The 23,496-nt window shown below is 56.9% G+C and overlaps 1 protein-coding gene across 2 annotated transcripts; it reads right to left on the minus strand.

Annotated features, from left to right (window-relative positions):
- Positions 1 to 11,237: 11,237 nt before the first annotated feature.
- On the minus strand, positions 11,238 to 22,948 carry PITX1 (paired like homeodomain 1). 2 transcript variants are annotated; one of them, XM_079771805.1, is made up of 4 exons: positions 22,784 to 22,948; positions 17,087 to 17,323; positions 14,623 to 14,855; positions 11,238 to 12,691 (listed from the first exon to the last, which is right to left on the minus strand). In XM_079771805.1, exons 2-4 carry the CDS (start codon positions 17,253 to 17,255, stop codon positions 12,149 to 12,151), a joined length of 945 nt encoding a protein of 314 aa, XP_079627931.1. In that variant the 5' UTR covers positions 17,256 to 17,323; positions 22,784 to 22,948; the 3' UTR covers positions 11,238 to 12,148. The 2 variants fall into 2 exon arrangements, with proteins under 2 accessions (XP_079627931.1, XP_079627930.1); XM_079771804.1 differs by lacking the exon at positions 22,784 to 22,948 and having other exon boundaries at positions 17,087 to 17,721.
- Between the last annotated feature and the right edge of the window lie 548 nt (positions 22,949 to 23,496).

A 23,496-nucleotide genomic window follows, 5' to 3' on the forward strand; every position in this document is an offset into this window, starting at 1 on the left:
AAGTCATGAGCCTGGGCCACTGGGTGGGGTGAGCTGCTTTCAAGGGCAAAGGCAGAAGGCTGTCCCAGAGCAGAGAACTGTGAGAGGTGACATGCGGAGGGCTGGCCCAACACTGCTGGCAGGGCAGGCCGGCGGATATTTGGCTCCGAGTCCCAAAGCAGCATTTCTGTTTGGCTCTATTTGCCTGTAGAGCAAACACGGGCAGATTGGAATTCCCACTTGGGCTCTCACCAACGCAAACAGGCTTGGCCAAGGCTTTCAGTTGATTTGCTTGGGGCAGAGTGGCTCTGCTTGTCCAGGCCTGGTGGTGGAAAGTAGGACCTTCCTCCCCACTCGCGGCCCTGGGATCCCACAGAGCTGTCCCCAAATGGCCCGCTCATCTCCATCCTGCCAGCCTGGTGGTTTGGGGGCTGCAGTGGGATGCAGGGGGGACCTGGGCCTGAGTCTTCTGGTCACACCCAGGCCCTCCCCCAGTGAGAAGGATCTGGAGGTGTTTGGAAAGGGACCAGATTTTAAAAAAATTGCTGTTGATTCCACCAGCAGGAAGCAGTGCCTTGTTATGGAGACCCAGGCCATGTCTGAGAATATGCTCTCCTGTTCATCCCAGCAGCCCCTGGAAGTCCGATCCTGTGATGCTAGGAGCTGTACCCCTTCTGTGTTCTGTAGGTGTGGGTGAGACAGGACTCCTAAAACAAACTGCCCTTCACCCCGCCAGGCTTTGCGCTCAGGGTGTCTCCACCTGTTTTGGTGTCTGTCCCTAGCCCCAAATGGCCTGGGCCTGCTCCACTGTCCCACAGGCTCAAGGAAGAAGAGTTCCTAACAGGCTCCTCAGAAAGGAGAGGTGATGGCTGCTGATTCCAGTCGCAGGGGTGGGGACTGGGGAGAAAGGAGCGAGATGTGACAGAGGTTTAGTAACACGAGTGCCCGCTCTTCCCACACTCTCCACCAGGAGATTTATCCGTGCCTGGTCGGCCACATGCCTCGCTTTCCCAGGTTCTAGTTGATTGTGCTTTCAGCTTGGTGTGATGCAGCCCCTGGCGAATGGGAGAGCCAGGACTGGAGAGCTGGCAGGGAAGTTGGCTCCTGGTTCTCCTCCTCGGTGGAGAAAGAGAAATGGGAGGAACTGAGAAATCTACCGGATACCAGCAAGGCTGGATGGGCTTATGCAGTGAGGAGCTGGGGCCAGTGTGTGTGTGTGTGTGTGTGTGTGTGTGTGTGTGTGTGTGTGGTGGGTGGATGGAAGCCATTCCAGGCAGAAGGAACCTCAGGCACATGGGAAAGAGGGAAAGGGAGTGCTGGGAAGTTGGGGTGGGGTGGGGTGGGGAACTGGGGACCTTGAGTGCTCAGCTTGGCAGTTGGAAGCAGGGCAGCAACCTGGCCAGATTTGATTCCCGCTGCCTCTGAGAGTGGCCGTATCCCCCTCACCTGGCATTTAAGGCTCCCCTAATTTGCCTTCCTCTCCCTATGTCTCCCAGGGCCCCCCTTTGCCTGTCTCAGTCACCTCCACTCTTGCACACCCATTCTAATCCTATCTTTCAACACTGCACCAGGCCCCCTCTAATAGCAAGCCTTCTCAGATTGCTCCAGTTAGCCTTGATTTCTCCTTCAGACCTGACTTTCAATTGTACCTCAGTTCCTCCACCCATAGATATTTCTTCTCCCAGCGCCCGTCGGGGAGGGCTAACCCTAACACGTGGATGGCAGTGATGGACTCCCCGAGACACGCCAGCTGTAGAGTCATGATGGGGGAGGGGGAAAGTAGGCAGAGAGACACAGGAGTTATTTGGAGCCTTTAGGTCACAGACAGCATTGTCAGACACTGTACTTATGTTTTCACATTTCTCCATTTTGCAGATGAGGAAACTGAGGCTCGGAGAGGTTCTGTGGCAGTAAGTGGTAGCACTGTGAGTTGAACCCAGGCTCTAACTGCACAGCCCATTCTCTTAACCTCTGGTCCGCCTGTCTCAGGCTGTCACCCGCCTAGAGGTTGGCTGGGCTGAGCCCGCGGCAGGACCTATTTGCTGCCTCGGGCCCAGGAAATGGACTTCAAGGTGGAGGGTGATGCCATCTCACTCAACTGGTAGCTCCTGACCCCAGGGGGAATCTGGGGGCAGAGCAGCATCCCCAAGTGCCATTATCCTCCAGGAAGTAAAGCAAAGTATTTCCCTGTGGGGCCAGCTGGCTGGGATGTGGAAGGGAGGGGTGGGCACCAAAAGCTTCTCCACTCAGAGCTTCTCCAGTGATAGGTCAGTGCAATGATCAAGGGCAGGTGTGTATGTCTGAAGCAACAGCCCACCTGGGAGCCTACGTACTGGTCACACCCGGGGCCTCTTCGAAGCCTGCGGCAAACTCTGAGGGGCAGCAAGTAGACCCAGTGCCCATTCGACGGAGGAAACTTGGGCTCTGGGAGGGTGGCTGTGTCCCAGGAGGAGCCCAGTCCAGGGGCTAGATCAGAGGGGCCCTGGCCGCTGCCCCGAGAGGCTGCGCAGGTCTCTGGGGGCTGCTGGGGTGGCCTCAGCGGCCCCACCCTGGGCTCCGCACTGTGGGAGAGTTGAGAAGCTTTGGAGGAGTGGGTACCAAGCTCAGGAGGAGCCAGGAGTTCACCACAAATTGTGGGTGTCAGTATTCAGTACCAGCCTTGGTGGCTCAATAGGGGTTCCAGCTTGGGGGGTAGAATAGGGGTTCTTGGTGTGTGTGTGTGTGTGTGTGTGTGTGTGTGTGTGTGTGTGTGTCTTTTGTGTAAATGCTTCCTTGGTTAGATGGGGTTTACACAAAGGGAGAGAGGTGTGTGCCTGGAAGGCTGCAGTCGGGTGGGAATAAGCATCACCCAGTGGGCCCTGGAAAGTAAATGCCCAGAGAGGGCACAGCTGGCAAGCGGCAGAGCGGCTGGTGCTTTATGGCTGTGATGGCTGGGAGGGCTTGCTAAGCACTTTCCCCGAAGTCACTGGGACCTTAAGCTCTTGGTTCAATTAAATGGGTTAATATGCTTTGTCTGATTCTGATGAGTAATAATAATGTAATGTGATAATGGCAGTAATGGTGCTATTAGCTGTGGTTATCGCGCGTGCCGCACTGTTCCAGGCACGGAGGGGAGTGCAGCGCACATTCTCACACACTCAGGCCTCATTTTCCACTCATAAAACCCCACTCTTCAAAGCCTTTCCAGCCCAACTCCCTATATCCATTTTCAGGACAAATTACCGACACTTAAAAAAATTGGTCCATTTTGCATGGAAGCCAAGTCCAAATTACTGTTACTTTCCCCTTTGTGTTTTGAAATTTTCAGAAGGGTAGGGGTGGGCCGCTGATGGGGACACGGGATGGAGGGTGGAGGAAGAAGGGGGAAGAGGAGAAAAGTGTATGAACAGAGAAGAAAAGAACACGCCTTCCTGTTTCAGTAAAAATGCATTTCTGGAATGATGTTTTCGTTTATTCAGGCAGAAAAATTAGAAATGGTGTGCTTATTAAGCACTAAGTAAGGCTAAGTAAGCATGACTATTTTTAGTAGTGTAGTAAAACCTTGGTGATTTGGACCTCTTTAATGACTATTCCATGATCATGCTGGCTGGCAGGCATACACTGTGTGTGTGTGTGTGTGTGTGTGTGTGTGTGTGTGTGTGTGTGTGTGTGTGTAAGGTGGGGGTGTGTGTGCAAAGATGTTGCTGAGTTGCAGGATGGGGGAGTACAGTGAGGGAAGAGGAGAGAAATGGGCTCCCAGCTTATGACAACTGTTTTAAACTCCGAGCCTTCTTTGCTTAGCAATAAAAGATCATTACAAATTACTCTTTGAATATTCCTCTGGCACCTATTAATTTGACATCTGTTTAAAGGAGAATGTATTTGAAAACAAAAATTCCATTTCTGTAAAAATCTGTAAGCGTTTACACCTGTCACATTGCCCTCTCCCCAAACGAGGCTGAATCCCGAGAGTTGATACATCATCCCAGGAACGTGATGACCTGATGACCGACACCTCTGGGGCGAGGAAGGGACTTTGGGCAGCAGCCCCCTGCCTGTCCTACAGGTCACACAGGTCTTTGTATTTTTAAAATAATAGTGTTTCATTTCATCATTATAAAAGTAATATGTGATCAGTGCAAAAAAACTTGGAAAAGACAAATGAAATAAAACCTATTTCCCACCACAAAGATAGCTGGTGTTAACACTTTGTGCACATCCAGAAATTTCTCTGTGCATAGATAAGAACAAAAACATTACTGTGCTTATATACTGTTTTGCAGCCTGCCTTGTTTGGTTTTTAGGCAGAGATGGGGAAAAAGGCATTGGCAAACCTATTATTTAATTTTATGCTAAACTTAGAGAAAAGTCATCCACCCCAGTTACTCTCTCTTGCCCACACTGTGCTCAGTAGGGGAAGTGTCCTTGATGAGGTCCCGCTGCACACTGAACAGAGGGATGGAGAATGAGGAGAGGGACACGTGCAGGTCAGCTGTCACCGGTCCTGCCAAGGGCTGCCAGTGAGGGCTGCAAGGAAAGGTTTTCTGACAGCACAGACCAGCTCTGATGGACGCAGCCTTGGGCACTCTGGCACCAGCCTCTGAGTGCCTCTCTGCATCAGGTAAGGGCATAAACACTGATAGGCTTTAAAAAAGGAAAAATACACGCAAGGTGAAATGTGCCACTTTAACCTTTTTAAAGTGCCCTGAAAAGTATACACTTCAGTGACATTAAATAGATGGTTGTGCAACCATCACCACCATCCAGCTCCGGAACTTTGTTTCACCCCCAAACGAAGCTCTGTACACATTAAACAACAACCCCACTCCCCCGACTCCCTGCCACTGGCACCCTCAATCCTGTTTCTGTCTGTTTGAATTTTCCTACTCTAGGTCCCTTATATAAGTGAATCACAATAGCTGGCCTTTTGTGACAGGCTTATTTCACTTATGATGTTTTCAAGGCTCATCCATGTTGTAGCATGTACTAGAATTCCCTTCCGTTTTAAGGCTAAATAGTATTCCATTGTATGTATCTACACATTTTGTTAATTCATCTGTTGGACACTTGGGTTGCTCCTACCTTTGGCTATTGTGAATCATGCTGCTATGAACGTGGTGTACCCATATCTGTTTGAGCCCCTGCTTTTGTTTCTTTTGGGTCTATATCCAGAAGTGGATTTCTGGGTCACATAGCAATTCTATGTTTAATTTTTTAGGAATCGCCATACTGTTTCCCACAGCAGCTACACCATTTTACATTCCTACCAGCAATGCACAAAAGTCCCAGTTTCTCCACATCCTTGCCAACACTAGTTATTTTCTGGGACTTTTTTGTGTGTTGTGTTGTGTTTGTTTGTTTGTTTGTTTTGGTAACAGTCATCCTAATGGATATGTAATATATCTCACTGTGGTTTTGCTTTGCATTTTCCTAATGATTAGTGATGTTGAACATCTTTTCATGTTTTTATTGGCTATTTGTGTATCTTCTTTGGAGAAATGTATATTCAAGTCATTTGCCCATTTTTGAATTGGGTTGTTTGTTTTTTTCGTGTTCAGATATTAGTAAACAAAAAAAAATCCCTACCTAAGGATATGTTTTTATTGATTTTATAGAGAGGAAGGGAGTGAGAGAGAGAGAGAGGGAAATCGCCTGCCTCCCGTACACACCCCGACCAGGGACTGAAGCTGCAACCTAGGTATGTGCCCTGACTGGGAATCAAACCCCAAACCCTCTGGGTGCACAGAGTACCCTCCAAGCAACTGAGCCGCCAGGCCAGGGCCAGATACACTTTCAGAGGCAGTGCCAAGAGCTGGCTGTGCTGAGAGGGAGGAGTGAGTGAGTGGAGGAAGGAAAACGCAAGTGAGAGGAGAGAAAGGAATGGAAAGAGAGAGAGCCAAGATATATTTTGTGGAGTGAGGGGTAAGGGGAGACAGCCCCTCAATACTTCATTCAGTAAATATTTATGTATTAAATATATTTTTATTGATTTCAGAGAGGAAGGGAGAGGGAGAGACAAACATCAATGATGAGAAAGAATCAGTGATCGGCTGCCTCCTGCACGCCCCACACTGGGGGATCAAGCCTGCAACCCAGGCATGTGCCCTGACCGGGAATCGAACCATGAGCTTCTGGGTTATAGGTTGATGCTCAACCACTGAGCCACACCAGCCGGGCCAGCAAATACTTATTGAGCACCAACTGTGTGCAGACACTTCTCCAAGTGTCACTGTCTGCAACTGTCTCTACATCCCGGCTCGTTGTGACTGCAGCAACCCTGCCCCATGCCAGTGCCCTGCCACAGGCTCTGCGGGCAGGCAGGCGGCTTGATCCGAGTCCCTAAAGCTGCCTTTGGGCAGGTTGCTTGACGTTCCTGAGCTTTAGCTTCCTCATCTGTAAAATGAGGCTCACAAGAGAAATTAAACAGGTAAATGCACAACAGGGGATGGTGCAGAGTGAGACGGGGACAGCCGGAGCAGCCCTCCTCCCTGCGGCCATCCTGCCCTGGGCCCACCCCACTCCAAGTGCAGCTTCCTGCGCCCCGACCTGCTCCTCTGCAGCGTCCTCATTCACAGGATCGCAGCCCCTCCAACCTGGCGAGGCTCTGGCGACTGTGCTGGGTGCCCTCCAGCCACTTGATAGTGGGCAGCACCTGCTCTGGACCACACCAGCTAACCGGGAGACCGGTCCAGGGCCCTGCAAAGTCAACACAGGTTTGTGAAACCTGGGGTTCCCTTAGTGAGAGGGGCCAGAGGCAGGCTGGCAAGGGCGGGGAGGAAGCCTGGGAGGGCTTCCAAAGGGAGGCAGACTGGAAGCACCCCTCTAGGAAATGAGAAGCTTGTCAGAGCGAATGAGATGGGAGTTCGGACTTAATGGTCGTTATTCCAGGGCCCTTCATGCTCCACTCCCATGCTGCTGCCCGCCCCCTCAGGACTTCCTCAGACCCTGTTGTCACCCATGCCCCCTGCGGCTCTCTCTCAGCCAGTGGAGTGAGCTCCATGAAGGTAAGTCTCAAGGCCTGGTGCCTTTTTGTTCTCTCTCCCAGAGCCCAGCTGTGTGCCCAGCCTCTTGACATGAATTATAATTGTTCATTCCCCCTCCCCCGGTCCCACCACCCAGTACTAACGTGATTCTCTCCAGGAGGGTGTGTAGTACAGCGGATGGGAGCACGGTCAGGTCCTGACTCCCACGTTTTTTATTTTATTTTGCCAGGTGGCAGAATTTTATGGTTTTATTCACACAAACACAATGGGCACACACTCTATGTACTCATTTTCTTCCCTGCGCAGCCTGGCATTGGGCTTGGGGACTGATGGCCAGCCGGGCTGCTCCCCACAGTGGCGTTGCGGTTCTTTGAGGAGATGCTGGGAGCAGTCTCAGCCCAGTGGGAGTTGTTGCACATCAGCAGCACTTCAAGCTCCTGATGCTGCGGACTAGGAACTTCCGAAAGCCACGGGGCAGCATGTGCTTTGTGTTCTTGTTGCTCCCATAATCAATGCTGGGCATCGAGATCTGGCCCTTGAATCTTTTGTGCACTGTTGTCAATGCCTTTGGGTTTCCACCAGTTAGGCTTAATTGTGACATATCGGTGTGACTGGTGCCGGATGGACTTCTTGGTCCTCTTTTTGATGATCTTGGGTTTCACAAGGGTCTGAGGGCAGCCATCCTAATGGGTGTGTAGTGTGTCTCACTGTGGTTTTGTTGATGATCTTAGGTTTCACAAGGGCGCTGAGTAGGAGATGGCTGCCACCTCCTAGGCAGCACGGAAGAAGAGTGACTCTCCCAAATCAGCTGTGCTCTCTGAGCCTCCATTTTTCCTGGTGTAAGAGTAATAATCCCCTCCCTCCTGTGAGTAGAAAAGGCTGTAATTCTTCTAAAGTGCTTGTATGAGGCTTGGGGCTTGCTTAGTAAAGGCCTGATGTTAGCTATTGATGAAATGATTAAGACAAAAAGAAGTGTTCAGGCATCTTCATCCCATGTTGCAAGGGAGCCCTTACAGAGTACTGACTGCTCACCTGCCTGTCCTCAGACCTAGCGCACAGCAGGGACTGGGCCCCATTCCTCTGGGTCTCCCAGGCTGGGTGACTGAGGCCAAGTCTAGGATGGTTCCAGGAGTTGGATGGAGGGAAGGTGGGGTGGGGAAGTCAGCAGGACTGGCAATTATGACTCACATTCATGACTCCCAGAAAAGCTGGAGGGAAAATGAAGTTGGACCCCAAATAATATTTAGTAACAACAACACCGCCATCAATAATAACCATTTATTGAGCACTTACAATACCAGCACCCCAATTAACACTATGTGCATTATCTCTTTAATCCTTTAAACAACTGTGTGAAGTGACTGTTGTTATTCCCTTTTATGGAAGAGGAAACAGAGGCTCAGAGATCTTAATTAAGTCTCTTGCCCAAGGCAACTCAGAGGTGGATCCAGAACTCAAACCCTGGCTCTTAAGAGGTTCCTATGGATATCAGAGCCAAGTGACTGGCCTAGGAAATGGGGAGGTCAAGGGGCATGAAGCCACCCTGATTCTCATTTCCCTGACTGGCCCTTTAGGGACTGAGGCCCTGCTGCCTATCTCAGGGGAAGCTGAAGGGCATCACAGAGCCCCCTCCAGGGCCTGGGCTCCCTGGGCAATACCCCCTTCATGGCAGATCTTCTAGCTGTGACTTCCACTTGGATGCTGGGGCCATAAATCCAGGGGAGGTAACTCAGTACCTCTCCCTCAATGGCCAGGCTCTTGGGGGTTGCACACAGTGGCCAATCCCGTTTTCCTCTGGTGTCCCACAGTGCCTGCAGACAGTGCTGGGTACCAGCCTCTTGCCCTTCTGCCCCTAATTCCTGTCCCCCCTAAACCTGCAGCAGCCCTTTGGGGGTCACTTTGTCAGGACCAGGTAACAACAAATCTGCTCTTCTATATCCTGGGGCTAGTCCGGTGTTGCCAGCTGAAATTGTGATCTCTTCAAGGTCATTCCCCTCCCCCGCCCCCTTCCCCAGCCCATGTTGCCCATGTGCTTGGCATGAGGCAGCCCAGTGCAGAGAATGGGCGTTACCCAAGTTTGAATCCACTTTGTCACTTCCGGCTGTGTTAACTTGGGCAAGTGACCTGACTTCTTTAAGCCTTGGGGCCTCATCAGGGAAAGGGGATAATGAAAACCCTTCTTTATAGGGTTGTTGTGCAGGTAAAGGGGCTCATCGATGAGGAGTGCACCCTTAGCACAGGACCCTGGGCCCCAAACCGGCTCAATAAACGATAGCATTTGCTACTGAAGACAGAACTTCCCCCCTAGAACAGCCTTCCATGATCACCCTGTTTAAAGCAGGACTCTCATTTTTTCTTACAGCACTTTTTCTTCAAAAGCACTCAGCCCAGTTTGTAATTATACACGTTTGTTTACTTGTCCCTGAGAGCAGGGACCGTGTCTGTTTTCCACTGCTCAACCGTTAGCTCCAAGGGCAGAAACATAGTAAATGTTGGCCGAATGAATGACACCCCCTCCCTGCTCTTCTTCAGCCAGAGCAGGAGCAGGACTTTCCGCCTTTTCTCAGAGGATTTGGTTTTCAGAGCGCTATATATTCCTCAACCCCTCCTCCAGAGATGATCTTGCAGCTGGTGCAGCTGGAAAGGGCTGGATACTATCTGTTGTACCAGCCGCATAACAGCTGGGTCAGAATAGCTAGTGGAGCCTGAGGCTGGGTCTTATACTCACCATGTTGGCCATGGTCCTTGATGAATGGTGGGGTCATTGTGGGTTGCTTCTAACCTCCCACCCACCTGCAGCTGTTTGGCTTGTGGCCCCACAGACACTCTGAGTCTCCACCAGAGCCCCTCTTTGGCCCCTCTCTCACCTGGAGCTGGGCCTGACTTTCAGAAGAAGGTTTTTTGCTTCCCACTTCCCTCCAGTCACACCTCCTACTAGGTCTCCTTTGCCTTCTGCCTTCAACTGAGACCAGGGTCCCTTGGCCTTGGCAGATGTGTGAGGCTGGGGAAGGCACTCTGAGTCCAGATGTGATTGTGTTTATGTTTCCAGGGAGTGAGGGGTCAGAGCTCTGGACTGGAGCCCTTGGGGGAGGGGTGGTCTAGCTCCACCCCCCTGCCCCAGCCTTCCCTCCCCGCACCTCCCTCCTTCAGTCTGTGTATCTGTCCCTGTCCCTTTTAGAACCCCACACTCCAAATCCTACAGCATCAGGCTGAGCCATCTTCTGGGAAGGACCCTTCCTCACACCTCATCTGAAGGCGAGAAGACCAGCGGCAGGATGCCTGGCTTTGGAATCTAAAGACTACTGTCTCTGTGTGACCTTGGCCCAGTTACATCATGTGGTGGGGCCTCGGTTCCGTCATCTGTACAATAGGGACAACACAGTGTTGACCTGGTTTGAGAATGTGTGCACAGGGCTCTGCAGCTATAGCTCATGACTAAGCCCATGGATGTGCCCCATTCCCAGCTAGGGCTTGCCTGGGTCCAGCTCCAGGGCAGTGCCAATCCCTGTCTCAAGGTGATTCTAAAGCCGAATTACCAACCCTTCCTTCCTCCCCGCTGCAGCTACAAACATTCTGTATCGCCATTAGGCGCGACGTACTTAAGGAAAGCAGAATTTCACAGGCAGTTTACAGGCTGGTCTTGCTCAGCAGTTTCCAAACGTGGGGAAAGGTGGAGGCAGCCGGGAGCCTCCAACAGGCTGGGATGGAAGGGAAGTGAGAAGTGAGTTCTGTGTGATGGACGTTTTCCACGGCAAGCCACATGCCCCTGGGTGGGATTGGGGGACAGGGAGAAAAGAGGGGAGCCCTGACTAGACCCTGGTAGACCCAGCACCCTCCTGGAATGGCTAGGGCAGGGCTCCAAAGTGGGGATACCCGGCCCACAGGAGAAAAGGCAACCCTAGAACTAAAGAGGCTCTCAGCGGTCCCATCCCAACGCCCAGGGCAGACAAGGATGGCGCAAACCCCGAGAGCCTGCCGAGTCTGGCGCCCGGTGTTGAGGGGGGCAGGGAGGAAGCTCCGGTTAGGGCAGCCCGTGCGCGCAACGCCTAGGCTGAGCAGCCCAGACGGTGAGCGCCCCAAGCAGAGATTGGGAGCCGGGAACGCCCGGCAGCGCCCTCACGGGAGCCGGCAGAAAGGTCGGGAGTGGCGGTGGGGAAGTGGGGGAGTGAGCCTGGCGGGCTCTGCCTCTGCTCTTCCCTCCTGCCCTCAGGGCCCCCGGTGGCGAAGTTCCCTTTCTACCCGCCTCCCTCCTCAGCCGAATGAAGCAGTCAGGGCTCCGCAGCGGTTAGCACGCTCGTACTATGGTTTTAATAGACGTACATGGACAAGTCGATATAGACAGATTTATAATTCTATACAGTCAGTCCGACATACACAGGGACGCTGTAAACAGGGGCGCGGGCCGGAGAGCGGGTGTGCAAAGTGGGCGCGGCGAGAGGCCGTGGCCAGGCCCGGAGCTCCCCGGCTCGGCTCGATTCTTCTTGCACCGCAGCTCTGCGCCGGGACCAGGGGGTCCCCTCCTAGCCCGGAGCGGAGCAGAGGACCTGGGCCTGCGGGGAAGCTGGGGTGCTCAGAGACGAGCCCAGCCCATCCTCGCGCCGCATCTGCGGCTCCGTAGCCTTTAAATAGTTTTCCCGGGCGCCAGGCCGGCGAGGGCTCCCGGGGCGCGCCGGGGCCGGGTGCGGCTCCTCAGCGAGTCCCCGGTTCCAGGCTAGACACCGTCATCCCCGGCCCAACGCCCGCTCCAACTCGGATCCGGATCGAGCTAAGGTTCGCTCGGCCGGGCCCAGCTCGGAGGGGGCGTCTTGGTTCGTTGGGGCCGAGGCCAGGCTCCCGCGCGCGTCCAGTCCACAGGCGCGGCGGCGCGGTTCGGGTCGGCGCGGCGGGAACACGGGCAACGAGGGCGTCCTCTCGGTGCCGCCGGGCCTGGCCGCCCGCCGAGGCCCGGGAAAGCGCGCACACACCGCCCGCGCCATCCCCGAGGGAAATTGCAACTCATCCGTTTTTTCGCGGCACTTCGCTCCGACGTCTTTTTGTTTTGTCTGGTTTTGGAGGGCAGAGTGGGGTCCGGAAAAGCAAACACAAAACCAACCCGGAGGGGGGTGGGGGAGGAGGGGCTGCGCGGGCACGAGGCCGGGCGCCGAGAGCGAGGCCCCGCGCGCGTCCTCCGCCCCCGCCCCGTGCGGCCCTCGTGGCCGGCCGGGCGGTCAGCTGTTGTACTGGCAGGCGTTGAGGCCGGAGGCCGGGCCCTGCAGGCCGCCGTAGCCGAACGACGAGTGCTGCTTGGACTTGAGCCGCAGGCTGGCTAGGCTCGAGTTGCACGTGTCCCGGTAGACGCTGTAGGGCGAGGCGGGTGTGCCGTAAGGGCAGGCGCCCGGGGACATGGCCGAGTTGAGCGAGGAGCCGGTGAGGTTGTTGATGTTGTTGAGACCGGAGTTGGGCATGCCGGGCACGGCGCCCGGGCCCATGCTCGACGGCATGGTCATGGAGGAGATGGAGCTGGGCGCCGAGAACATGGACTGCGACGACAGCGGGCTCATGGAGTTGAAGAAGGTGAAGCTCTTGGTGGAGAGCGGGGCTGGCGCCAGGCTCTTGGCGGCCCAGTTGTTGTAGGAGTAGCCGGCGGCGTACACGTCCTCGTAGGGCTGCACCAGGCCGCTGAACTGCGGCACGTAGCCGCCCTTGCACAGGTCCAGCTGCTGGTTGCGCTCGCGCTTCCGCCACTTGGCTCGCCGATTCTTGAACCAGACCTGGGGGAGGGGGCAGGACAGGGTCAGGGCTGCCGCGGGCGGGACCGCCCCCTCCTTCCCAGCCCTCGCTTCGCCGCTTTCTCTCCCCCGAACATCGCTTCTTTTCTTCCATATTTCCTGCCTTTTCTCCATAATGGCTGCTTTCCTGTCCCCTGGAAAAACTAGTCTTTTCCTTTTTCTCATCTTTCCCAAATGAAATCCGTTTTCTCCTTCTAATATACAGATCTTCTGTTTTAACAAATATTCGTCCCCCCCCTCCTTTCTCAACCAGGCTATCTTCTGCTTTCTTCCCCAAACGGATCCCCATTCTTTCTCCTAGACAGCCCGTCGTTTTTCTTCTCCCTTGAACACAAAAAGTATTTTTCTTCCCTGAAACTTAGAATATTCCTCCTCCCCCCATTCTTCAATCTGTCTTTCATTCCTCATATAGTTTGTTTCCATCGTTTTTGGCAATATTTGATACTCTCATTTCTGTCCCAAACGTTTATTTTCGTTTGGTCCACACTACTCTCGGAACAACTCTCTCCTCTTTCCAACAGCACATTTTCTTTGTTGTCCCCCATTTTGATCCTTTTGATTCCTCCACATAGTTTTTTTCCTTTCCAAATATCTGACCTTCACTTTCCCTTAATAGTTGATTATTTTCTCAAATCCTTGATCTTTTGCTTCTCCCTTAAATATTTAATTTCTTCTCTGCCGCCTAAGTATATGCCAAATACGTTTCTCTACAAATGTTTAATTTCCTTTCACTTCACACTAGTTTCTCTAACCTCCCCTCCACTTTCTCCCACAGAAGTTAGTAAGGACCTCTTCTTCTCCCCCCACTCCTGGTCCTTTCGGATCCTCACCTATCTTCCCTCTGCCCTCCCATCCCTCCTGCAGCCCGGAGCTGAGTTTCCCCAGCTACTTGCTAGACCCTGTCTCTCAGCCTTCTCCCGGCTCCCGCACCGACGTGGCCTGATTCCACCCCCCAGCCCACCATAAACCCTGGGCAGGATTAGTGAGTTCAGGATTACTGAGTGCTGTCTTCACTCCCGTCCCACCGGGCTGGCGCCCTGGCTAGGGAGGAGTGAGAGCTGGGGTTATAGCAGGAGTCCAGGTGGGACTTTGGTCTGGCTTGGGACGTGCTCCCAATATGATTAAATATTTGCGCACCAAAGAAGAAATGATTCTCTTGCTGCACTGGCAGGAAAGCCTTGCTTTTACTGGGAACAAAACGGTGCGGAGAAGTAGGGTGCAGTCTGGTCTTGGTCAGAAACCTTATATCTCCAAAGGGACTCGACCTGATGGTCACTCATCCACCAGAGCTGCTCCCCCTCCCCCGCCCAACTCCCCTGACCCCAAGCCTACAGGAAAGGGAATTAGGGAAAGGGCCCAGCTACCGGCTGGTTGGATAGCTGGGGAGGAGTCAGGTGGAGAATTTTAGAAATTTTGGAGAAGCCGGTGAGAATGGGTCCACCATCCCAGGAATTTTTGGGACCCGGAGTTTAGGCACCTTTGGGGCCTCTCGCAGGCTACCAGGAAGGACCCGCCTTTCCCTTCCGTTTTCCCGGGAAGGCGCCGGCCACTCTGAGGTCCCCAGCGGCGGGGAACCCTCTGCGCTGTCTAGGGTGGTCCCACCCGAGTGGGCCCTGGGCCCTCCAGGGCGTGGGAAGGTTCCTGGGGCCACATGTCTTTGGACTGGGCTGCAGCAGAGCCCGAGGGTCAGGTAGGACGGGGTCAGAGGGATTGAAGGACCGGACCGCGGAGGGTGCTAGCGGCCAAGGGGCTTGGCGGCGGCCGGGCAGGCTGGGCTGCGGGTGGAATGTGCTGTGGTGGAGAGAGGGAGCAGGTCTGAGTGGTGGGAAAGTGAAAGTCTGCGCGCGAGTCCGAGCTTTCGAGGGCTGCGGCAGAGGCCGCGCCGCCGGCCGCCTGCGTGCGCCCCGACTCACCCTCACGCGCGGCTCCGTGAGGTTGGTCCACACGGCGATCTCCTCCCGCATGCTCATGTCGGGGTAGCGGTTCCTTTGGAACGTGGCCTCCAGCTCTTGCAGCTGCTGGCTCGTGAAGTGCGTGCGTTGCCGCCGCTGCTTCTTTTTCTTAGCGGGGTCCTCGGCGCCTCCGCAGCCCGCGCCGCCCGCGCCGCCGCCCTCAGGCCCCTTGGGCTCCCCGCTGCGCTCCTTCTCTGAAGCAGGCGGGACGGGACGCCCCGTCACCTCGGGCTCACGCCCTTCGGTACCCGTCCCGGCTCCACCGAAGAACCCGCCATCGGCGCTGGCGGCCCTCCCTCCCGCCAGGGGCCCTGATGCCGCCCCCATTTGGGAAGAGCCCGCCAGCGCCTGGTCGTCAGTAGTCACTCCGGTCTGGGTGCGTGGAGTAGAGGAGCCGAGCCAGGGGCCTAGGCTCCTGGCAGGGCAGGGCCTGCTCTCCTAGCTTGGTTTAGGCACGAGCCCTGCTGCTAATGTCAGCGGCAACTGTACGACTTTCAAGAGTCAGTCTAAATTTGAGGGAGGTCTCTGCTTTTCTGAGCTAGGATCACATTTTTCTAGCCTGAAGCTAGCTGGTCCGTGGAGCAGGAGCTAGGTGGTATGGCCTGCGACCCTCCCCTTTCTTCTCCCCAGGGCTGCCTGGGCGCCCCTCCGGGCAGACACAGTCTTGCTCTCGGCCTCAGCTCCAGGCCTCAAGTCCCGAGGCCCAGCCGCAGCCCAGGCAGCCCAGACTGACGGACTGTCTAGGTGACCTGGAGCTCTAGCCTCTCTCCCTTGTAGCTACAAAACACACGCAGTCATAGAAACACTGAAGCATAAAAAAAGAACTTAGAAGCAAAACACAGAAGCCCAAAAAAGTTCACAGCTCAAAGCCTACAAGCACAGAAAGGGTCAGAAACTCTTAAAAATAGTCAGGTAGGAACACAGAGCAGATGTAAAGTAAGAAGCCACAATCACACCCCTAACTGAATGCAGTGCTGTGCCTGTATAAACTCCAGGAGACACAGGCACTCACTTCTCTGGGGTTTAAAAATCAATGTACTGTTGTAGATAGCTTTTTAACCCCTTCTCAGTAATGTCCGTCTGAGGTGATTTTTAAATCCCAGGGAAATACAACACTATAGTTAGATAACTTAAACCCCCCAAATAACACTCCTGTAAATAGATTTTAAAAAACTAGCCGAGAAACGCGCCATTTTGGACTGACTTTTAAAAATCTCCCGAAGAATAATGTTGCATGTAGATATTTTAAATTCCAGAGAAATATACCTACTATAGTACTTCTTTCTGTATCGAAAAACAGAGTTAAAATTTAAATTTATGCTCATAGATTTGGTTTTAAAAAGCAACCTATAACGACATATTTCTCTGGGTCTTAAAAATAAAAGCCAAGCAAAGGCCATGCTTAAAACTTTTGAAAACAAAAGTACAGTCCAGCGTTGACTTTTTTTTTTTAACCAAGCAAACAGAACCTCTCAGAGAAAGTCACTTAGGGATGCAAAACAGAAATAAATAGAGATTAAAAACGCGTAGAGAAACCCTCCGCGAAGGATTAAAAAATGAACGCAGAAGAGGACCCCCCTGGCCGGGGAGTGGGGAGCTCGCCAACGCCGCCCCGTTGGGATGGCGAGTGTGGGAGCTGATTGCGGACCCAGGAGGTCGGGCCAGGACCAGGACCAGGACCAGGACGGGGTGGGCCGGCCGCGCCGCTGCTCGCACCGTCCGCCCGGGCCCGGGAGGGAAGGCTTGAGGTGGAAGAGGGCGGCAGCGCGGAGAGAGACGCGGGCCGAGCAGAGCCGAAGCCCTGGCCAGGCGGCCAAGCGGGCTCCCCGCTCCCGTGGCGCGCGTGGGGCCGGGATCCCAAGTTCAGGGGGTCTTGCCTGGAGTCCGGCCGCATCCCTTGGACCACTCTCCCTCGCTGTCCTCCGTCTGTTTTCCTTTTCCTTGAGGTCGTCTCCACCTCGACCCCAGTTTGCTTTTCTTTTATCGCCCCCCTTCTCTTTGGGATCTCCTTCTCAATCTGTCACCCACTGTCGGCGTGTCTGTCCCCCTTCTCTGTCTCTCTGGATACCTTTCTCTCACCACCCTCCTCGATCTGCTCCTTTCATTTGGCAGACTGGCCCCATGGCACCCGATTGCGAAAACCTAACTTTCCCCCGTTCTAGTCACTCCTTATCAAGAGGGGCAGTCCGCGCCTCGGGGTGTAGGTTCGTGCATCTGCCGGTCTCAGGGCGCGCGGGGACCTCGTGGAAATGCCTCCGGAGAGCACGAAATGTCCGCTTCATAAAGCGTGCAAATTTCCGCGTTCACGGTCAAATGGAGAACGGGAAACGGACAGGTCCCGACGCGAGGCGCGGAGGCCAGGCCCTGCTCCCGGCTCCGTGCGCGGGGCAGGCTCCGCGTGCGCCTCGCGGGGAGCCGAGCTTACCTGGCAGCTCCGTGTCCGACGACTCGCTGGCGGAGTTCTCGAGCGGCTCCCGAGGGTCCGCGGCGCGGGCCAAGTGGAAGGCGGGCCCCATGTCGTGCGGCGGTGGCTGCGGCGGCCGGAGCCCCTCCGGCAGCCGCTCCAGGCTCATGCCCCCCTTGAAGGCGTCCATGGAGGCGGGGACCGTGGCGGACGCTCCAGGGGCCGGGGCAGGGCGCGCCCGGCCGCCCTGGCTGCGACCTGCGGGGACAAGAGCGCAGTGCCTAAGCGGCCGCCCCCCGGGGCTGCCCGCGCCCGCAGTATCGCCGCGCCTGCCCCATGGACCGCCCGGGGCTGCGGGGCCAGGCGGGCGGCAGCAGCAGCGGTTTCTCGCGACCGGGCGCCCGGCTTCGCGCTCCGCTCCCGCCGCTCGGGCCTCAGCCGCCCGCCCGGCCCCGGCTAGGGCTCCCGATCCCGGGCCGGTTTCTAAGGCTCCGGACGGCGCCGGCAGAATCTGTCTTAAAGCGACAGTGCGCACCGCCAGGTTCCAGCAGTCCCTGCGCCAGGGGTGGTGGGTGGGGTGGGCCCGGGTGGGAGGGGGCTGGGGAGGAGGGAGCGAGCGAGCGAGGGAGCAAGGGAGCGCGGGCGGAATCCAGCCCCGAGCCGCCCGCGCTGCCGGCGCGCCCTCTCTGCCGCCCTCCCTCCCGGCCTCGCCCGCGCCCTCCTCCTCCCAGGCACCTTCCCGCCGCCTCCCGCCCCTCCCCCCACCCCCCGCGGCCTCACCGGGCCTCTCCCTCCTTCCCCGGTGACACACCGAGTTCTCCCTGGGCCGCACAAAAGAAACGCGTCTGGCCTGCAAGTCCCGCGCGGCTTGTGCCCACCTCGATCCCCAAATGACTTGTTTCGCTCAGAATCAACTGCTGTCTGGGCCCAGAGGTCCCCAGCCCCTGGGCGAGAACAGCTCAGGAGGAGCGAACGTTCACCGAGCTGGAGCGCACCGAGCGGGCGCCTCCGAGCCAGCCCGGGCAGGGGCAGAGCCCAGGGTCGGTCCGTCAGCTCCCAGCAGCGTCCTCGTCGGGGCCGCCGGCCCCTCCTTCCTCCCCTCCTTCCTCGGCCTCTTCTCCCGGGACCTGCGCCCGACTGAGTGACAGCAGCCTGTGCTCTAATGGGCCCCCGGATGCTGCCTCCTAATTAGCTTGGACCCTCTCCCCCAAGGCTGCTTCTTAGGCCCCCGCCTCTGCACCGCAGTCAATTTTCCGGGATTGGGAGAGAACTGATGGCTTCTAATCAGACGAAACGTTTCTGTTGGCTCCAGTCCGCTGGCGAGTGCAGCAGGAGACCCCAAGAGCCCCGCCAGGCCCCAGGGCCTCTTCTATAAGGGCTGGCTCCCCTGGTTTTGCACCTTTAACCATCCGGCCAAATCCACTTGGCGGGGAGGGCCTTGGCAGCCACAGGGTGGGTCTCTGCCCCCTTCAGGGCAGGTTTGTAGCCGCCTGGGGCATCCGCTTGGGATTCCCAGAGCTGCAGGCACAGGCCGGCAGGCCAGGTGACTGCAGTTTCCCAACGCTGGGCCTGCAGCCCAGGAAGCCTGCAGTGGAGGCAAAGACACTCCCCTCGCCACCCCTACGAACGACCCCCTCCTGGAGTCCTACTTCAGTGAAGTTTGTTGAAGGATTTTGCTCAACAATTGTTAACTGGTCTGGAGACCTCAGAGTCTTGAGTAAATAGGTGACAGCTGGGGTGATAGGGTGGGGCCCTGACCTGTTTTTCTGGACGAAGCTGGACCCCAGGCTGCCCTCTGCTCCTTACCTGCCGAGGGCAGGACAGTGGCCTGGGGGAGAAGCACTGCCCTGCTTTCCAGGCCCAGAGCCTCCCCCAGGGCCGAGGGCATCCTCATCTCCTCCTCTGCTTGGGACGAACATGGAGGTTGTCCGCGTCTGGGGTGCTCTGCAAGCACTGCCTTGAGCCCTCACCCTGGCTCCCCATCAGAGAGTTGCCCCAGGCTGAGCTCCTTGGTGAGGATTGCAGGGGCAGGTGCAGTGTGGAACCAGGCCTGCCTCTCACTCCCTCAGCCTCACCCCAAGGCCCGCAGCTCTGGGCCCTGGGAGAAGGCACAGTTCCTTAGGGCCTGGTCCGCTCTCACTGGGTGCCCCTCAACACAGGGGGCAGGGCCTGAGGCTGAGGCCAGATGCATCTAGGAGTTGGGGTTGGGGAGTCCAGATATTCCCGCCCTTTTCTTCCAAAGGGACGTTTCTCTAAGTTGAGACTCCCAGGGTGAAAACAGTCTTGGGGTGTGTGTGCACGTGTGTGTGGGGGACGGCCTAGGAGGGAGACATGGTGAGGTATGGTTGCTCAGCATTTGCTGCATTTGCCATCAGCCCCGTCTTTTATCACAGTTCTTGGCTGAGTCTCCTTTCAAGGAGGTATCCGGATGCTGTAGCATGCCAGAAGTGCCCCTTCACCTACCACCTTGTAGTTGCTTTTACCCTGACAGGACAACGTGCCACCCTGCATGCCTGGGTACAGACAGGGCATGGGAGCGTGCATGCACACATACATACTGCATGCCCACACAGGTGTGCTATGTACACACAGACACACATACTCGCTGCATCCACACACAGGAGTCACATATGGGTACACACAGCCAGGCCTCTGACTCCCAGAACGCTGCTGATGTTTGGCACAAAATCTGACTAGTAGGGGAAAGGAGGTGTGTTCTAAGCATGCCCAGTGTCAGGCCAAGGTGTGAAGCACGGTGCCTATCTGGGTGGGAACATGGAATGAATGGTCTGCCGATGGTTATCCAGGGCTGAGGGTCACAGTCCTCCCGCTCCCCAGAGGGTCAGAAGAGTCAGGCCTTCCATGGATAAGAACTGTGTTGTGACTCTGCAGCTTTAGCTATTGAGTCTGAAGGGCTTGCCTCTCTCCGTTGATGGATTTAATGTAGTTATTGTTCACCTGTAGTTATTGTGCCCCTCTGGACCCAAGCCTCTGGCAGAGCTCTAGGCAGTCACAACACTCCCTATATTTGGAAATATTAACGCCTGCTTTGTGGATGGAAAGGCCCTCAGACTATTGTGGGTGATGCTCCCTATCTCCAGGGCTCTGAGCCCCCGAGAGGGGCTGAGACTATTGGGGGCTGCCCTGGAGACTCTATTCCGCTGGGCCCAGGCAGCGCTGAGTAAGGAGGGGCCCCTGGCCTGATCCTGGGTGTTGACTGGAGAAGGGACCTGGGCGCTCGCTCTCTTTTTCTCCAGCCACACCCTCTGCTGGCCACTATCCCAGGCAGGGCAGGGGCTTCTTGCACTCTCACAGGTACCTCACAGGCGGAACAGGCCAGGAGGCAGCTCTCTCTCAGGAGGAAGTGTAGTGGCCCAGTGGCCCGGCTTTGCCGTGTGCCTTGGATAAGGTCTGACCCGCACTGTACCTCAGTTCCCATGTCTGACATGGGACACAGCACCGCCTGCTGCTGCTTCAGCCTTCAGCCCACTTGACAATGGGGCATGAGTAAAGGAAGGAAGGGGGCTTAGTGGAGTAGGAACCATGTGCCCGATTCTTCCTCCCTCCAGGCCACACAGAGCTAGCAATGATTTTGAGACTTTCAGGGACTTTCAGGGGGCTTAGAGTCCCGGCTGGGCTGAGCAGAGAGCAGTCTGGGCTGCTGTGGGGGTTGAAGTAGTCCCTCCAAGGACTCTGCCTGAGGCTGGGCTCACTCAAAACAGACTCTGCACCCAACAATGGTTTAGTTATTTTATTTGGGAAGGGTGGTTGGAGGGTCCTCATGGGGGGCATCCTTCCACCTACTAACGGGGGGGGGGGGGGGGTAACCTGCCCTAATCTTCAAATAAGAATCAAGAGATTTTAGGAAAAGGGGAGGAATGTGCCATGGCTTGCCCCCAGGGCCATCCATGACTCTCTGGGACATTCCAGCCCTAAGCCTCTTAGGCCGTGGAGAAGTTCAAACTAGAAAACCCAGTTTGGGGAGTGCAGCCGGGACCACCTACTGCCTTCCGCCTGGTCTAAGACCCCCTCCCCAATAAAAGCTTTTATTTCTTTGAATGCAAGTAATTACTGGGTGAGGGGAAAAGGGGTACTCAGGTAGGCAATGGGAACAATCTCACTGGATTCTTTAGGCTTCAGAGGACCGACCACAGCCCGAAGCTTCCTGTCAATCGGGGCTCCCCAGCCTGCCCTGGTGGGGAGAGAGCTGGGTGTGTTCAGGCAGGATGGCTAGGTGGGGTGGCTGATGGGACCATGGAACTCAGAACCCTCTGGCAGCAGCTGGTAAGAGCCCATGGATCGCCCCGCTCACCCCAGTGCACTGCTCGCTATCTGATTCCCAAGAGCGGCTGAGCCAAGCGGAAGAGAAGGCTAGGAAACTGGCAGTGGCTGGTCACACAACTGGGCTCAGCTTTTGCAGTATCACAGTCTCCTCTCCCCAGCAGCCCATTTGCTGCGAGAAGGGCACTCTGAGCCTGGCTCGAAGGTCAGCAAATGCTGCCTCTGTGTCCTAAGAGTCCAGGCAGCCTGGCCGCCATGTCCCAGTCCACTTCTTTTCCTTTCCCCAGTAGCGATCAGGAGCCCCAAAGCAGTCTGAAGGAAGGGCAGGGGGCCAGCAAGTCCCTCCTGAGCCGCTGCCCCGCCGCTGCCTGTAGCTCTTACTGGGAGACCCTGCCCTCCACCAAGTGGACAGCAGCCTGGGGTTGCTCTCCTCTGACCATGGTGGCTGGCAGACCACTGGGATGCCAAGAGAACACCGAGCCCACGTTTCTTAGGAAAGTGAGTTTAAATCTTTTTGAATCAAGGGAATCTCTAAATAGGAAAACCTCGGAGCCAGGATTCCGGCCTGGGGTTCCGATTTCTGCGATGCCGACCTCGGTGCCCTCGCTTTCCCGCCGCTGAATCCGCCAGATTCAGGAGGCCGGTCAGTTTCCGAGCTCCAGACCCGGGTCTAGAGAAGCGCCGCGTGGTCGGAGCCCCGCGTCAACAACTACACCCGAGGAAGCCGCGGGGATGTCTTTATCGGCGTTTGCGATGAGCATGTGGGGTTTCTCTTAGGGTAAGGGTGCGCCCGGCCCGCGCCCGTGAGGCGGCCGCGGGGCAGGGGTGCGCCCGGCGCTGCGCGGGACGTCGGGTCCTCGGCGCCGGGGCTGCGGGCCGGGCCCACGCTGTGGCTTTTCTGTGGCGTAGCTGTCCCAACGAACACGCGTACGAATGAAGCGGTTTCGTTTAGGAAAAATACCCTCTTGACGCGAAGCTAAGGCCGAAGTCCCCTGGAGGCCCGAGGGGCCCTCGCTTCGGCTGGTGCCGCGCCCCCATTCCCGAGAGCAGCGGGAGCGGCGGGCGGCCCTCGCCGCCCTTTCCCACCGAGGTCCCGGAGGCCGGCCCCGCGAGGGGCGCGTTCCGGCTCTGCCCTGCGCAGGGCTGGCGCCCGTGCCTTCGAATCTGCTGCCCTCTTGGGGTGCCCGGGGCCGAGGCGGGGGGCAGGCCCACCAGCTAGGTGAGGCAGCAGGGGCGCCGGCCGCTGTGACCGCCGCTGGGCGCCGAAAGGGGCTCCTCGCGCTGCCTCGATGGCGCCCGGCCTTCCGCGCAACGCGCTCAGTCCCTCGCCACTGGCGGGACCCCACGAATGCCCTGGGCAAACAGCGCTGGAACCGGCCACCACCCCCTGCGCCCCAACACCGCGGAGACCCCTGCCCCTCGCCCAGCGACTCTTACCCCACCCGGGCTGCGCTGTGCGGCCCGTCGGCTACGCGCTCTCTCGCCGCCACTCCGGCCGGGGCCGCGCTCCAGCTGCGTCTCCAGCTCCGCGCAGTCTCGCCCCCGCTTGTTCGCTACATCCCAGCGCGCACGGTCCGGGCTGCCGCGGCCGGGCCCGCTCCTCCCGCCACCGCCGCCCGTCGCCCGCGGGGAAGGCGGGGACAGGGCTGGGGAGGCGGGAAGAGGGGAGGGGAAGCGGGGCGCTAGCCCGGACTAACGGGGAGGGGGCAGCGCGCAGTCCCGCAGGCTAGGGGTCCAGGCCTCCCTCGGGGCGCAGGCGGGGGTCCACGGGGCCGGCGGCCAGGGCCTGAGGCCGGGGAGAGTGCCCCGTACTTCGCGCTCGGAGGAGGGGCCCGGCCGCATGCGGATGGAGCCGAGGCGGGTGCAAGTTCTCTCCTTAGGGCTCAGTTTCCCACCTGGCGCCCGAGGGTCCCAGTCGGAGTCTGGTCAGAATTTCCTTGGGTCCTGCCAGGTGGCAGTCAAGCCCCCGTGCTGCGACGAGGCCTTTCCCCCTTTCTGCTCAGCCTGCGGGAGGGAGCTGGACTTGCATGTTGGCAGAAGGAGTCCGTGGAGCAGAGCCTGGCAGCCACGGAGGTTTGAGGACAGACCCTAGGGTGTGTGTGTGTGTGTGTGTGTGTGTGTGTGTGTGTGTGTGTGATTGGGGAGGGGCC

Source organism: Cnephaeus nilssonii (assembly GCF_951640355.1).
Source record: "Cnephaeus nilssonii genome assembly, chromosome: 5".
NCBI lineage: Eukaryota > Metazoa > Chordata > Mammalia > Chiroptera > Vespertilionidae > Cnephaeus > Cnephaeus nilssonii.

What these genes read in the sequence shown, in the direction of transcription:
- PITX1 (XM_079771805.1), bottom strand. Translation starts at nt 17,255, where the DNA reads ATGGACGCCTTCAAGGGGGGCATGAGCCTGGAGCGGCTGCCGGAGGGG. An exon ending in GTCGGACACGGAGCTGCCAG is followed by an intron (nt 14,856 to 17,086) that starts GTAAGCTCGGCT and finishes CGCCTGCTTCAG; the next exon opens with AGAAGGAGCGCAGCGGGGAG. An exon ending in TCACGGAGCCGCGCGTGAGG is followed by an intron (nt 12,692 to 14,622) that starts GTGAGTCGGGGC and finishes CCCCTCCCCCAG; the next exon opens with GTCTGGTTCAAGAATCGGCG.